This window comes from Rhinolophus sinicus, linkage group LG01 (assembly GCF_036562045.2).
Source record: "Rhinolophus sinicus isolate RSC01 linkage group LG01, ASM3656204v1, whole genome shotgun sequence".
In the NCBI taxonomy this organism is placed as follows: Eukaryota; Metazoa; Chordata; class Mammalia; order Chiroptera; family Rhinolophidae; genus Rhinolophus; species Rhinolophus sinicus.
The window spans coordinates 202,647,182-202,663,359 of record NC_133751.1 but is presented as its reverse complement, the minus strand read 5'-3'; the positions used below and the strand labels follow the sequence as shown (position 1 = coordinate 202,663,359).

General features: G+C 45.0%; 1 protein-coding gene and 3 non-coding genes across 5 annotated transcripts; all 4 read left to right on the top strand.

Annotated features, from left to right (window-relative positions):
* Window positions 1-5,328: 5,328 nt before the first annotated feature.
* On the top strand, window positions 5,329-15,537 carry NCL (nucleolin). Of its 2 annotated transcripts, none has more exons than XM_019739776.2 (14): window positions 5,329-5,529; window positions 6,785-6,901; window positions 8,431-8,926; window positions 9,298-9,501; window positions 9,609-9,695; window positions 9,893-10,034; window positions 10,659-10,783; window positions 11,692-11,815; window positions 12,324-12,481; window positions 12,938-13,061; window positions 13,507-13,640; window positions 14,182-14,308; window positions 14,681-14,904; window positions 15,067-15,537. In XM_019739776.2, exons 1-14 carry the CDS (start codon window positions 5,512-5,514, stop codon window positions 15,144-15,146), a joined length of 2,160 nt encoding a protein of 719 aa, XP_019595335.2. In that variant the 5' UTR covers window positions 5,329-5,511; the 3' UTR covers window positions 15,147-15,537. The 2 variants fall into 2 exon arrangements, with proteins under 2 accessions (XP_019595335.2, XP_074171012.1); XM_074314911.1 differs by lacking the exon at window positions 5,329-5,529 and adding an exon at window positions 5,693-6,077.
* LOC141568078 (small nucleolar RNA SNORD82) lies at window positions 9,737-9,806 on the top strand. The gene has a single exon (XR_012491084.1). It is a non-coding gene; the product is annotated as a small nucleolar RNA SNORD82 (small nucleolar RNA).
* Window positions 13,761-13,840, top strand: LOC141568080 (small nucleolar RNA SNORD20). The gene has a single exon (XR_012491086.1). It is a non-coding gene; the product is annotated as a small nucleolar RNA SNORD20 (small nucleolar RNA).
* LOC141568067 (small nucleolar RNA SNORA75) lies at window positions 14,365-14,501 on the top strand. The gene has a single exon (XR_012491079.1). It is a non-coding gene; the product is annotated as a small nucleolar RNA SNORA75 (small nucleolar RNA).
* Window positions 15,538-16,178: the final 641 nt, after the last annotated feature.

Sequence of the window (16,178 nt, the reverse complement as noted above, 5' to 3'; positions counted from 1 at the left end):
GGAAAGGATGAAGGCTTGAATTAGAAGCAGTGGGCAGAGTGGACGGATTCCAAAGACACCTGAAAGCCAGGCTTTGGGAAGCACCTGCTGTGGGAGCTGAGGGAGAGGGTTGGGTCTAAGACAACATCCAGCTCTAGGGTGGGAGGGCTGGTCGCTGTGTCTCATTTACTCAGGTATGAAGGATGGCAGTTCAGGGTGGAGGAAGAAGCTGAGTTCAGTTTGTGACACTCTGAATTTGAAGATTTATAGGATATGAAAGGGAGATACCGGGAGCCCAGGAGGAAAGTTGTTCCTACTAGAAAGATGGATTTGGGCGCCATTGGTGGCAGTTGTCCACTAGGAGGGGGAGCCATGGCCGAGAAGCTGCAGCTGCCACCAGAGAAGGTGCCGAAAGTAGAGGGGTAATAGGTGGGGGTGTATACAGGAGGGAGTTGTGGCCTCAGGGGCAAGGAGGTTATCCAGGGGAGCATGTCCAGGAAGGCGAGAGAAAGAAGGTGGGGGAAGAGGAACGAGGCAGGGGAGACGTTCCAAAAAAGATGTGGTCAAGGAAAAAGCCACAGGGAGGTCTAGAAAGAGAAGGTCTAAAAGGGTCCTTTGGGCTAGCAACTCAGAAGGTGTCGGGGATCCTGAGAGGGACTGGCAGCAACTTTCCTCAACTCTTCCCACAAGCTTGCTCCAGTGGACAATAGAAGGGAAGGAGGGAACTGAAATGCAAGGTGTGGCTAAGGAGATAATTGGAGTGGGCCCCCTGGAGGGGCGGGAAGAGGTTCCCTAGCCTGTGAGAAAACATTCCAGCTTCCCTTGGGCCTTGAGGGGGGAAAACTAAGGCCCAGGGCTGTGTGTAAATCAGGAGGTGGGAATCCCTGGGGAGGTCTCTTCTTCCCGGTGAAGTGGAGAACAGGGTAACTGTTGAGAGGGAGCCAACAGGAGGAGCCGTGAGGAGTCCTGGAGAGATGACTTGGAATAGATGCCAGGGAGATGGAAATGAGAGCATGATCGTCTGGAGCTCCTGGAAGACTGTTTGAACAACTGCTGAGCAGGATGGTTGGAGACCCTGGTCTGTGTTATCACAGGATTTCTCTAGCAGGGCCCAAGCTCCTGGATGTAGAAATGAAAGCTGACCATGGGCCTGCTAGGGGGTGCAGCAGGGGAGTCAGTGCTGGTGATAATCTGGGGCCTGCGACCAGCCCTCCTCCAGCAGACTCAGGGGTTCCCTGGTCACTGGTGCAATTGGGGAGCCGAGGGCTAACCCCTGAAGTCTCTGAGCTGGCAGATGAAGCCTCTCAGGCTGCCTCCTGGAGATGAACGCCAGGTCCTTTGATTCTGGCCCCTGAGCCCAAGTTGCCTCATGCATGGAAACACTGGCCTAAATGCCAAGCAAGGGCAGGAAAGGAAGAGCTTAGGATCGTCCTTCAGCATCTGGCTGAAGGCCTCAGGGAACCCAAAAAGACAAAAGCAGGCAGGGTGAGTAAAAGGAACTTGGCTCCGCCCGCCTTCACAGCCTCAGAGCAGACACCCCGCCCTCTGGCCTCAGGCAGAGCTCTGGAGTTGAGGCTGTGAATTCCCCTCCAGGCCAGGTGGGGTGTCCTCCCACTCTCTGCTTTTGGCAGCTAACCGGAAAGCAGCTCTGGTCCCTCCACTGTGGCTCTAGCCTTCCAGGGGACCCCAGTCTGTGGGTGGCAGCAGCTTCCTGCTTGTGCCTTATATCCCATTTGGCTTCTCAGCAATTCTACCAACCTTGTAACCAATTCCTGCTTGAACTCCTGTTTTAAATATCTGACGTCATTTTTCTTTGCTGGAGCCGAACTGAGGCATTGGGTTCCTTGAGGCCTGGATCTGGGGATTGGAGTTAACCCTTCTGAACATCTGCAGACTTCCTCCAATGGGCTGTCGGGCCTTCTGTGGCCAACAGGGTCTCTCTGCGTCTCTGGGTGCCCGTGGATGCCCAGAGTGGGTACCTTAGTGCAAACAGGTACCGTAGGTAGTAGGGGCTGGCCAGGCCATGGTAATGGGCTGTGTCAGACAGTGACCAGAAGAGGTGGCCAGTGGCTGCTCAAGTACTCCTGAGGCTCTGGGCTGGTGGCAGAAGCTGGTCAAACTCCCCAGTGAGAAAAATCAGGGAAAAGAATTAGAGTGATGCCTCTAGGGGATGTGGTAGCCCTCCCTCCTCTGCCAAAGTGCACAGTGCTGTCAGCCCAGGAGCTCTGGGGGCAGCGGGTAACCTCAGCCAACCAATACAGTGACCACTTCCTCTCCTAGGAGTGCTTTGTACAAGGTCATCCTACACTTATCACCACCACTTCCCACCTGTTCAAGTCTCCGCCTGCTGTACTCCATCTCCCTGAAACAAGTCTTGTCAAAATCTCCAACATCTCTTAGTACCAAATCCCATAGACCAGCTTTAGGCCTCACCTATTTGACCCATTTGTGGCATCGAACACTGTTCTTCCTTCTCTTTTTTGAAACCCTCTCTTCCCTTGGCTTCCCAAACTCCCATTTTCCAGCTGTGTTTCTGCTTCTGGGCCTTCTCCCACCCCAGATGTCTCCCACCCCATTGGCCTGGATCTGCCCAGCTTTCTCTCCTCACTCGGCTGCTATTCTGGGCAGGTTCCTCATACCATGTGTGTCTGTAGCCATGCGACCAACTCTGCCAATTGCCTGAAGCAGTAGGAATCATGGTGCGTTCAGTATATCCAAAACTGAACTCATTAGCTTCTACCCAAACCTGCAACCCCTGTGTTACTCCGCTTATATATGTACACTCAACAGATAATGGAAATAAATGATCCCTCTCCTTCTCTCTCCAAGTCACCAAATCTGTCAATAATAATGGCTAATATTAATTAAGGGTTAATTATACGCCCTCAAAAAATACATGCAGCATCTCACTTAATACTCAGAACAACCCTAGAGGCAGGTACTATTATCATCCTCATTTTATAAAGAAACTGCAATGAAAGAACAAGGTCTCAGTTTATATCCTAGCTCCTTCACTTACTAGCTCTATGACGCTGGACAAATTAATTTACCTCCCTGTGCCCGAGTTTCTGTAAAACAGTGGTTTATTTTTAAAGGTTATTTTGAAGAGTAAATGAATTAATAAATAACTGGATTAATGCTTGGAACTTAGTAGGCACTACATAAGTAATAAATATTATTTTTCTATCCCAGACTGATCTGAATCAAGGCACGTGAACACTAAACTGCACTGGCTCTCTCTACTGCTTCTTTTACAGAAATATATCATTCACTGACAAATAACGTTCACTAGTAACTTGTGTCAGGCAATGCTTTAGACTCCGAGAATATAGCAGGGAACAAAGTCTGTGTTGTCATGGCTGGGGAGGGATCAAACAAAGAACAGCCAAGAAACATTACAGGTGTTGATAAGTACCTGTAGAAGACTCAGTTATAGTGACGTGCTAGGGAGTCTGGGTGGCACTTTTCATTGGAGACTTGGGGAAGGCTTCTTAAGAGGTGATATAAACTGAGATCTGAATGACAAGGAGCCAGCCATGCCAGTGTTTCTAAAATTTATGTCTCTTTTTTTTAAAGATATATATTTAATTGGGTAACTGGTTTGTTTTATTTTTCCAGGACCCATCAGCTCTAAGTCAAGTTGTTCTTCAATCTAGTTGTGGAGGGCGCAACTCAACTCCAAGTCCAGTCACCATTTTCAATGTATTTGCAGGGGGTGCAGCCCACTATCCCACGTGGGAATTGAACCGGCAACCTTGTTGTTAAGAGCATGCGCTCTAAGCAACTGAGCCATCAGGCCATCCTCATCCATCTCTTGATCATGCCCATTGCTCATCTCTCTGGCCTCTTCCCGTGAGTGCATTCAGCTTGCTCTGTGCCAAACTGCTTGGAAACACTGGGGTCTTATTCCACCATGCCTTGGATCCTGCTGTTCTTTCTGTCCTGTCACCCAGTAAGTGTTCCCTGAGGCCCCACCCCAGAGTTCAAAGCGTGAATCTCCTCAGGGGCTTTCCACAGGTCATCAGAAAGCAGGGTGCAGACCACAGAACCAGTCCCAGCCTCCTCCTTGATCAGAGAGCCCCAGGGGGAAACTCCTCTACACTATACACTCACTTCCAAGAGCATTCTAGTAAGAATTGCAAAGTAACTTGATTGCTCTAAGAATCCCCATGGGCCTTTGTTAAAATACAAAATTCTGAGCCCCAACGCGGACCTCTCTCTTTAATTAGAATCTCCAGAGATGATTTTGAGTTATCAGTTCAGTCGGGGAAATGTCATCATACCTGAAAGTATCCTGGTTTTGTAGGCACAATTAGGCACCAGGATATATGCCCAGGATATAGCTCAGGTAAGCTCTAAACTAAAGGAAATGTTCTAAGTTTGGCACGAATTAGTTTGCCCAGTGACCTATCTGAATAATCGGCAAAAGCGCAACGAAGAATCTTGTGCCTCCACCATTGAGGGAACTTTTCCCTTCTCTTCACCTACTCATGGACCATCTGGTTAACACGGACTTCTCAGCCGGACATTTTCAGTCCCACAGAGGGGACTTGAGAGTGGTCAGACCTGGCTCTGTGGTTGGCCTGACCGAGTTCCTCTCCCCACCCCAGTTCTAACACTCCGTGTCCTCCAGAAAGTTCTTTCCGGCCTCTTCCCCATTGGAATAACCTAACCCTTGAGATTAAGGTGATGGTTATGCACTGGCCACAGTAAACCTCACAAATATACGCAATTGCCTTTATTAACACCTCTCAGGAGACAACCTCAGGCACGTGGCCCGGTAGGGAATCACCTGCAGATAAGATTTTTCTGGCCGTGGTTCGTTGGCGGGTGGAGCAAGCGACCTCCGACTAAGGCGTTGCGAACCTGTGGTCCCTGAATTTCAGGTCTGGGGCTCATCAGCCCGTTAACGGGGGCGAACTCCTTTCTTCACGGCCTCCGGGAGGCTGAGTGTGAAGGGCGGGACGGGGCGGCAGAGAAACTCCGCATGAGTCTTCAGGACTCGGACACATTAACGAACCGAACTGCGCAGGTACCAGCGCCCGCGGGATCCGGCACACGCGGTGCCAATAAACGTCCGTCCCACGGCGCAGGCGCCACGAGCGCCGGCTACGGAGGGGCACTTCGGCAACCGCGCGCTCACCGTCCAATCAGCACCGGCCTTGCACAAAGCGAGTCCCGCCCCCAGGGCGCCGAAATCGAATCTCCTCCCTCTCCTCTGGCCGCCTCGGCCCGCCCACTCCCGCCCACGCTCCGCCCCGCGCCGTTCTCGACAGAGGCTCACGGTTGGCTCATGGATTGAGCGCGAACTCTGGTTGGTTGAAACGGAGTCACGAGGTCGCCGTCGTCGCCTTTCCAGAGGCGATTACTGGGCAGGCTCAGTCTTTCGCCTCAGTCTCGAGCTCTAGCTGGCAGCCAAGTATACGCGCTCCGGATCTTCAGTACCAGCGGCCGCCATAGACGTCGTTACGTTCCTCTGGGCTCATTTGCGCCACTCGTCCGCCACACATTCCGCCGTCATAAGCCGCCATCATGGTAAAGCTCGCAAAGGTAGGATGCTTCGCTCGCCCAAGCTCGGCTGTCGAGGCCTGTTTTTCGAGGAGCGCGCGCGCGGCGCCGCGAGGAGGAGGGCCTCTGCGTCGTCCCAGGCGCGTTCGAGGGCGCCATGCTGTGGGAAGTCTCGCGTGATTAGCGGGGAGGTCTCGCGGCTTTTGGTTACTTGGTGGCGAGGTGAAGAGCTTCGGCAGGTGCTGCGGGTGGTTGATGAGGCAGGGAAAGACTCAGGATTGAGCGTGGGAAGGGGGCGCTGGGCCTCAGAATGGAGGGATGAGGCCAAACTCCAGCGACGGGCGCGAGCGGGGCCCCGCCTCCTGACGCACGTGCCCCGACGCGCGGCTGGCCACGTGGGCCGCGTCAAGTGGGTCTCGGCGTCTCCGGAGGGGACCCAGCGGTAAGGCGGGGAGTGGCGGGATTGCTTCAGTTGGAGGCCCAGCGACCGCTGGATCGCGGCTCCGGCGAGGTGGGAGGACACGAGGTGGGCTTTGGAAGGTGGCCCTGCCGCGTGCTTTCCTTGCCGGATTGCGCGCACGTGGTGACCTGTGAGTATCCCCACGTGGACCCGGTGGGTCTGGAAGGGGCGGGGTTATTTCCCTGGGAAAGGAACACTTAATGAGAAGACCAAAGGTAGTTAAGTGTTTTTGAAATTTGCCTTAATTTAAGTTCAGACGAGGGTGGTGGAATAAGGTGCCAGAATTTACCAAATGTTTTTTAAAAAATATATACGTATGTTTTTAGAGGAGGGCGCAGCTCACAGTGGCCCATGCGGGGATGGAACCGGAAGCCCCGGTGCTACCAGCACTACGCTCTAACCAACTGAACTAACCGGCCACCCCTACCAAAGGCTTTTTAAAGATAGTTTTCCTTGGGTGAAGGGCTGTGGATTGTTGGCCATTAAAATGGTCCAATTTTAGACTACTGAGTGAAAAAAATTGTACTTCATGTAAAGCTCCATTCTGGACGTAGTTTTCAGAACGGGTGTGCTTAAGGAAGGCAACAGGAAGAGGGAGGTCATTTCCTTGAAGTTGCCTCTTTAGCCAAAGATTGGTTTTTGTAGAACCTGACAGGAAAAATGTGTGGGAGATTGCTAACATTGACATCAAGAATAGTTTTTACGATAACTGCGGTATTTAACAGTATGAAAAGGGGGTTCTGAGAAAGGGAGATGGCTGCACTGCACTATAAATGATGGCAAAATATGAATTACCTAAAATGTGGGAGGTGTAATGTGCTACCATGTCTATTTTAGGCCAGTAAAAATCAAGGTGACCCCAAGAAAATGGCTCCTCCCCCAAAGGAGATAGAAGAAGATAGTGAAGATGAGGAAATGTCAGAAGATGAAGATGATGAAAGCAGCGGAGAAGAGGTAATTATATACAATTTAATGCCGAATTATGTTAAACTACAAAATGGAGAGAAAAAACAGGTTGTATTGGATATCTGAAAATACTGGCAAAAATAAGATTGTATTCATTCATATATATGACTTGTAATGGTTGCTTTCGCAAGCTCTTCATTGACTTGTCAAGATACCATGAGGGTAAGTTTGGATGAGCTTGAGAGAAAAGATTAGGAGTCTTTTCATGTACTCTCTGCAGGGCTTAGTGTGATGATGTATTATTAAATCATTACTGTTTTCCAGTTTAAACATGTTAGCCCCACATGCTATATGAGGAAACAGCCTGGACAACTACCTGTGCTATAAGTGGCAGTGCTGAGCATTATTTTGAGGTCTGAAGTTAGCCTTACCAGGTTCCTTTCCTAGTCTCCAAGCAGGTTTTTGTTCTTCATATATGAGGTTTGTAATACCAGCCACTGTTACAATTTGGTCTGAGGTGAGGTTTGCCACCTTCCTTTGTGTTAACATTGACCCTGTTTGGTATTTCTAACTGTTTGCTTACTATCAAGACAATTAACTGCTGTATTTGCTCATATTTTTTGTTTAGAATTTAGTAAAGGTTTTATTTTTTAACCCATTACCTGATAAAACCAGCAGTCAACAAAAAGTGGCTTTGCGTATGACTTAACTGTAGATGAATGATGTTTTTATCAAGCTAAGTGCTCATTTTTAAAATTTGTATTGGTTTTGTAAGGATTGACTATCCACCCTATTTGGTACTCATTTTATCTCTGGTCCTAAAAATGAGCTTCTAGTGAATTTTATACCACGAACCCACAGTAAGAACCCCCAATCGTTTAATAACACTTAACATGTAGAGCTTTCTAAGTGGAAAGCTTTTAGTTGTAGAAACCAATTCATAATCCTTAAAGCAACATGTAATGTTGGTTTTATTTTCAGCAATCTATTTTCAGAGTTCATTTAAAAATTTTTAGACAGGATTGTTTATTTTTTAATAGTTTCATTGCGATATAATTAAAATATAAATAAGTCCATATATATAAGGTGTACACTGGCTGAGTTTTGACATGTAGACACCAGTCTTGACGTGGCTTCCTCTAGTTAATAGGACTTTTATTTAGCTAATCTTCAGGTGGTTTTCCATGTTGATTATTCTGTAATTTAGTTGTAATTTTAGCGTCATAGGAGGAGGCAAACATGTTTACTTACTCCGCCATCTTGACCAGAACTTCTTAGAGTCCATTTTAGGATGTTGCTTCAAAGCTGAGACAATTATAAGGTATGAGGTACAGAAGTTCACAGGTCAGGGTCAGTGGTATTTTAAGTGTTTCTTATGCTTGGGTATTTACCTGAAAATGAGGATTGACCTCACAGGTATACAGAAAGACGTGTAACATGATCCTCCAGTTTAATATGCCAACATAGATCTAATGCATGTGGTCTTGAAGCAAAGGCAGTGCCAGAATTTAGCACTCAGTTAAGGGACCAAGGCTCCCTTTTTGAGTTTAGAATCTTATGTTTGTTTTATTCTTCAGATTGTCATTCCTCAGAAAAAAGGCAAGAAGGCTACCACTACTCCAGCAAAGAAGGTGATGGTTTCCCCAACAAAAAAGGTTGCAGTTGCCACGCCAGCCAAGAAAGCAGTTGTCACCCCCAGCAAAAAGGCAGTGGCTACACCAGCCCTTGCCAAAAAAGCAGCAGTTACACCAGCCAAAGCAGTGGTGACACCTGGCAAGAAGGGAGCCACGCCAGGCAAAGCATTGGTAGCAACCCCTGGTAAAAAAGGAGCAGCCACTCCAGCCAAGGGAGCCAAGAATGGCAAGAATGCCAAGAAGGAAGACAGTGATGAGGAAGATGATGACAGTGAAGAGGAGGATGAGGATGAGGATGAAGATGAGGATGAGGATGAGGATGAATTTGAGCCAGCAGTGATGAAAGCAACAGCTACTGCTGCTGCCTCAGATGAGGAGGAGGAGGAAGACGATGATGAGGAAGATGACGACGAGGATGATGATGATGAGGAAGAAGATGGTAAGGAGTTCTGTGGGTACTTCTTGGGCTCTTGTTTACAAGATCCAGTAGGGGTGAGGTTTGGAGGGCAATATGCAAATGTATTCCTTCCATGACAACCTGGGGGTTAGATAAAAACCCTCCCAGAGAATCGCTGGGCTGGTTGTGGTGCCCATGAATGATTGCCTGCTGCTGAGAAAATGTCTAAAACAGCACATTCTGTGAGTATTTTTCAAAATACAGGGTTTTGCTTCCAAGTAATCTGTTAATTCTTGCCGTAACTAAGCACACTGGCATTGGCAGTATTATTTTTTTTTTTCCTTTAAATTTTTCTAGAAGTAATGTTGGTTTGGGGATAATTCCCTTGTTTGACTAGGTGGCTTCTCTTTCAGAGTCGGAAGAGGAACCCATGGAGGTTATACCAGCCAAAGGCAAGAAAGCTCCTACAAAAGCTGTTTCTGTGAAGGCCAAGAACACCGCAGATGATGAAGACGAAGAGGATGATGAGGATGACGAGGATGATGATGATGATGATGAAGATGAGGAGGATGAGGATGAGGAGGACGACGAAGAGGAGGACGAGGATGAGGAGGAAGGTAATCAAGTTAGTCTGAAGTATATTGACATGAGTTTTATTTAAAGGAGGTACTTGAATATGTGTGAGTACTTGTGGATGACACAGATTGTTTGCAATCTTGTCCAGAGCCTGTCAAAGAAGCACCTGGAAAACGAAAGAAGGAAATGGCCAAACAGAAAGCAGCTCCTGAAGCCAAGAAACAGAAGGTGGAAGGTAACATGCAGAATTGTAATGGGTGAGGGGTGGCGCCCAATAGCACAAGTGATGAACAACAAAGGGACTTAATACTGAAACCTGATGTTACATTGCAATGTACTGATGTGCTTGTATATGTGTAGAAATTTGTACTGGAAATTAAGTGTGTTCCATACTTTACAAATAGACTAATTTGAATTTTTTTTTCCTTACAGGCACTGAACCAACTACATCTTTCAATCTATTTGTTGGAAACCTGAACTTCAACAAATCTGCTCCTGAATTAAAAACTGGTATCAGTGACATTTTTGCTAAAAATGATCTTGCTGTTGTGGATGTCAGAATTGGTGTGTCTAGGTAAGTATGGGCGAGTTAGGCCATTGCATATTACTCCTGGCTCTGCTAATGCTTTTTTCCTCCTTTTAGAACCGTAGTTCTCTACCCTTGAGCATGAATATGTAAAAGTCTTCAAAGTTTAGACACTAATGAATTAAGTCATTAGATTATCAAATTGTATTGTAAGATCCCAAATTGAAATTTCCATAACCCCCTTTTGATAAAGCACAAAATAATTTTTAATAAGCTATGAGCTTTGATGCTTTCATTCTTATACATGAAACCATTGTACTCAACTAGCCATCGCAGTGAGTGCTTTTAACCTGACAAGATTGTCCTATTTTGATGTTTGAGCAGGTTTTATTGTTAGCTACTACTGTCAATTGTTAATGAGCAGTGTAGCTGATAAAAGACATCCTCAAAGGTGAATTTGGCAGGTCTTGGTACTTAGACTTAGCTCTATAGCCCCAGCTTATAGAGCCTGACTTTATTTTGTTAATAGAGTTCGTGCTTTTTTACTTAATCCATGTTTGCACCATCACATTATAGTGTTGCTGCTTGCCTAGAATGTTTTAATGTGGCTGTTGTTTGTCTTTGTTTTTTTTCAAACCTGTGCTTTTGTCCTCTTTGCCTACCACCTTAAAGGAAGTTTGGCTATGTGGATTTTGAATCTGCTGAAGACCTGGAAAAAGCCTTGGAACTCACTGGTTTAAAAGTCTTTGGCAATGAAATTAAACTAGAAAAACCAAAGGGAAAAGATAGTAAAAAAGGTATGTACGTACGGCTTTAGATAATTGTGATACTGAAAGGTAACTTGTTAAATGGATTTTTGTAGTCTAATCGGCCAGGTTAAATCTAACCATTTTCTTTTGGTTTCCTCAGTGTTGTGAGAATTAAATGAGTTAAAATGTCAAATGTTTACAACTGTCTGGCATTGCTTGCTGGTGTTATAAATTCCCAAGTCAGACAAGCAAGAATGGATTCAATTAAAAAAAAATTGGTTAGATACACAGATATACCTTAGAGATAGTGCAGGTTCGGTTCCAGACCACCGTAATAATGTAAGTAGTATAATAAAGGAGATAGTTGTAGCCTTTTTGCTTGTTGAAGGTCTTGACTTGAATTTGTAAAGTGCATCTGGCCATGAGGGAGGTGGTGGGGTATGGCCGTCACCTCAGTAGTTTCGCTATAAAAGGGAAATTTGAACAACAAAAACCAAAAAAAAAGGCTTCAGAAGGTGAGGGAAAAAATTGCAACATCAGGGAAGCACAATAAAGCGAAGCACAATAAAACAAAGTATGCTTATATCTAAATTAATATAGAGAGGTCTTTTCTCTCTGGGACTAGATCAGATCTCTGGCAACTTTTTTTGTGTTCTTGATACACTTTCTCATGTTTCAAGTATGTGTTCATGACTTAATTAAAAAATAACTGAGCACCCACTCTGGGTTGAGTTCTAAGTATCCAGCATGTAATTTGATGTCAGTTGTGACAGCAACTTGTCCCGCCACTGCTGTATCTCCATACTAGCAGTGTCTTGTGTACTGAAGGATCTCAAGTTATTTCTTGAACAACTTTTCTGTTGATCAGTCTTTACCTTTTGGGAGAGAAGGGTCTTTAAACCCATCTAATTCATGTTTGTGGGTTTTTTTGTTTGTTTGTCTTGTTTTTTAACTAGATCGAGATGCAAGAACACTTTTGGCTAAAAATCTGCCTTACAAAGTTACTCAGGATGAATTAAAAGAAGTGTTCGAAGATGCTATGGAGATCAGATTAGTCAGCAAGGATGGAAAGAGTAAAGGGTATGTTTTGTGTCTGCTGCAATGTTGAGTTTTATTAAAATTAATTCACTTCTCTAATTTATAAAAGAAACATAGATCCAACTTTCTTAGGTGTGTGGTTTTTGGGGCAAATTAATCTCTGCCTCAATTTCCTACCTGTAAGTGGGAATAATTGTTTAATTCAGATTGATTTTTAAAAATGAGCTAATAGGTATACAGTACTATGAAATGTGCCTAGCTTACAATAAATGCTTTGTAAGTTAACAGCAGTTGTTGCAGTGAGGTGGGGTTACCGTGAATAAATTTTCTAGGAGTACTTGGCGAACTTGTTATAGTGAGAGGAAAGTTTTAACTGAAAAGTAGAAATGACAGAAACTTCAAACATTTCCGTTAGTATGAAACAGGACATTTTTATTGTACTCAACTGAAGCAAGGTCATGTTGCTGAGATTAAAACGTTTGTGTTAAAAAAATTACTGGTTTTAAAAATACCAGTGAGTTCATAGGTTCCCCCCCACCTCCCATTGCAGGATTGCTTATATTGAATTTAAGACAGAAGCTGATGCAGAGAAAACGTTGGAAGAAAAGCAGGGAACAGAGATAGATGGGCGATCTATTTCCCTGTACTATACCGGAGAGAAAGGTCAAAATCAAGACTACAGAGGTGGAAAGAATAGCACTTGGAGTGGTAAGAATGGATTCCAGAATTGATGGAGGGAAAACCTTTGCATTTTTTAACGTACATAAAGTTGACTGATAGTTGGATGTAGATGTGGTTTAAGCTGGTTACACTTCTATTTGTAATAGTAATTTGGTATCTTGAATGAGGTATATGAAATTATTTTGCATTGGAACATAGATCTAGCTTCCTTTGTGTGTTTTATACTTTAAATGACATGTTAGGCATTTTAAAATTAGAGTATTGTTCTGAGAAGATGGATCAGTAGTCAGCTTATGCATCTGAACATAAATGGAAGGAAGCAGGACATAACAGTGCGTTGTAGGTTGAGTAACAAGTGGGGTTCCACCTGCATCAACATTGGCATGTTATTCTCTTTAGCATAGAACTTAAGAACAAAATATAGTTGTGACTGAAGTTGGGAACCGCTGTTTCAGTATTAATTTGGCATCTCTTTATTTGTAGGTGAATCAAAAACTCTGGTTTTAAGCAACCTCTCCTACAGTGCAACAGAAGAAACTCTTCAGGAAGTATTTGAGAAGGCAACTTTTATCAAAGTGCCCCAGAACCAAAATGGCAAATCTAAAGGGTAAAATAATTAGTATCTTTTTCTTTATTTAACTTACTTATTTATTTTAAGTGTTTTTCCAGGATCCATCAGCTCCAAGTCAAGTAGTTGTTTTATGCTAGTTGTGGAGGGGGCACCTCACACTGGCCCATGTGGGGATCGAACTGGCAACCATGGTGTTATGAGCGTCGCACTGTAACCAACTGAGTTAACCGGCTGCCCCAATAATTAGTAGCTTAATGTTGTCAGTTACGGGTTGTAAGTAAGAGTATCTTGCATAGGTGAAATATTTTCCTGTGTATTAGCAGAAGCGGAATCATTTTAGCTGCACAGATCCATATAAAATAAAGAGCATCATTTAAGGATGTACCTGAGGAAAAAGACTTGTTGGCATCAGATATGATTACAGAGAAGCCATGTAATTTTGATTGGTGACTTATTCTCAATATTAACTGTTCATTCACAGGTATGCATTTATAGAATTTGCGTCATTTGAAGATGCTAAAGAAGCTTTAAATTCCTGTAATAAAAGAGAAATTGAGGGCAGAGCAATCAGGCTGGAGTTGCAAGGACCTAGGGGATCACCTAATGCAAGAAGCCGTAAGTTACTGTGAACAGGATGTGGTGGGGCTTAGCGCTCTCCATGCTGTGCTTCAGCTTTTAATGTCAGATCTAGAGGTGAACGTGTGTTTTTTTCTGTTGCTGCTGAGTAGATGACACTGGATGTGATGATTGATTATCTGAGAAATAATTGATGAAATCCCAAGAAAATTCCTCTAGATAGTCAAGTTCTGATCCAGCCACGTCACCTCTGAGCAGCAGATTTGCCTGTTGTAGCTGCCTGCTTTAGGTCTGCTGTCTTACTTGTTTTGGGGTTGGTTCTCCTGCTTTCCATAAAAAATCTAAGATGAGTTCAACTGCTTTGGTGATCATGGTAGACTTGAGGTGGCAGTTGACTTAAGCTCTTCGCTTTAATTAAGAATTAGTTGGCTAAGATTACCTTTCTCTCACACAGACAACTTCAAGTAAAAGGCCAGCTTCTGTTAAGACAAGGATTTTTGGGTAGTAATGTGCTAACATGCAAATACGGTATATTGTTATGAATTAGGATTGTAAATGGTGCATTTTCTGTTTTCCCCAGAGCCATCCAAAACTTTGTTCGTCAAAGGTCTGTCTGAGGAGACTACAGAAGAGACATTAAAGGAGTCATTTGACGGCTCTGTTCGGGCAAGGATAGTCACCGACCGGGAGACTGGATCTTCCAAAGGGTAAGATGCAGGAAATGTACAGCGTCCACTGAGGGGGGGGACCACCTGTCTAATGTGTCTTCTCATTGAGCTCCTTTCTGTCAGTCGGTGGCAGTTTATGGATTCGCACGAGAAGAAGAGACAATTCACAGACCTAGCATTATTTTGCCTTCTGTCTTCACAGAGGCACATTCTGCTGTTCTGTGAGACATTCTAAGATTCAGGCTGTCAATAAAACCAGTTTCAACTTTCTGTAGAGAGCTACTCTTGTCACTTGGGTCTTTTCTCAGTTGAACAAGGCTACTTACTGTGGGATCACTGTCCAATATGTGGTTAACTTTGGCACTTAGTCCCTATGCCTGCTTTATAACGTAATTTCATTTGGTGTTTTAGGTTTGGTTTTGTAGACTTCAATAGTGAGGAAGATGCCAAAGCCGCCAAGGAGGCAATGGAAGACGGTGAAATTGATGGAAACAAAGTTACTTTGGACTGGGCCAAGCCTAAGGGTGAAGGTGGCTTTGGAGGTCGTGGCGGAGGCAGAGGTGGCTTTGGAGGCCGAGGTGGTGGCCGCGGAGGCCGAGGTGGATTTGGTGGCAGAGGCCGGGGAGGCTTTGGAGGTAAGGAGCAGAGAGGGCTGCCTCTGTGTTTACATGTGCACATGCGCTCAGAACCTGTGCTGGCCAGGGTTCCTTCCATCCGGCATTGCTAATCACTTGGGCGGGGGACCTACTGGCAGCTTTGCAACTGTTCGCCTTTAATGATGTCTTGCCTTCCTGCAGGGCGAGGAGGCTTCCGAGGAGGCAGAGGTGGAGGAGGAGGAGACCACAAGCCACAAGGAAAGAAGACGAAGTTTGAATAGTTTCTTCTATCCTGGTCTTTCCCTCTTCCGTTGGAAAGAAAGGACTCTGGGGTTTTTACTGTTACCTGGTCAATGACAGAGCCTTCTAAGGACATTCCAAGACAGCATACAGTCCTGTGGTCTACTTGGAAATTCATATAGATAACATTTCAAGGGAGATACCCTGTTGGTTTTGACTGGATATTCATATAAACTTTTTAAAGAGATGAGTGCTAGACCTAACCCTTATCTGTAAGTTTTGAATTTATATTGTTTCTTCCCGTGTACAAAAAAAACACATTTTTTCCTACAATTTTTTTTTTTTTTTCTGCGTTGGGGGTTCTAAAGGAAAGCAGAATGTTTTATGATTTTGCTTCAGCATTTTGGGACAAATTAAAAGTCCTAAACTGGTGCCAGACTTGTACTTCCTAAGTATTTCTCCTGGAATACCGCTGAAGGTGGAGCACAGCAAACCCAGATCTGCCCCACCCATGCTGGAAATGCTTGATGCTTTGGTTTAAGATTCCCAGCCACAAATGTTGGTGAAATGGCTGGTGAGGTGACCAGCTTTCTGTAGCCTTGTGTACGTAGTGATGTGAAAGGCTTGGAAATCTGAGGCTTCTGCTTGCCGCTGATAGAGGATCAAGTGAAGTGCTCAGGAAAAGGGCAGGATCCCTGTGGTCAGGCCTCCTTAGGCAGCTACAAGCATGGATTCTGGACCTGGCGATGACGAATGGAATTCATTCTGGATGAATGAACCAATGGGGTCTGAGGCTGGGGAGGAAATCACCAATCCAGTAGATGGACCCGGTGTTTATGTAAGTCTTACAGCAAACTCAGGTTAAACTGACAAACGCCTTGGGTTTTGTACTATGTGTAGCACTCAGATCTTCTATCTGGTTTATTAAGCATCCTTCCCACCTCTACTTCTAATAAAAGTTAAAGGCCACATGAGAGAGACATTTGGGCTTAGTTGAAAACAGGTGCCCCAGATGGTGCAGAGCTGATTCTGAACCTAGGCAGCCAAGTCCAAAAGCCTGTGCACTCGTTAAC

Excerpts from the sequence above, each read along its gene's own strand:
- NCL (XM_019739776.2), top strand. Across the intron at positions 11,816-12,323 it reads AAGGATGGAAAGAGTAAAGG|GATTGCTTATATTGAATTTA; the intron begins GTATGTTTTGTG and ends CTCCCATTGCAG. Across the intron at positions 13,641-14,181 it reads ATCACCTAATGCAAGAAGCC|AGCCATCCAAAACTTTGTTC; the intron begins GTAAGTTACTGT and ends TGTTTTCCCCAG.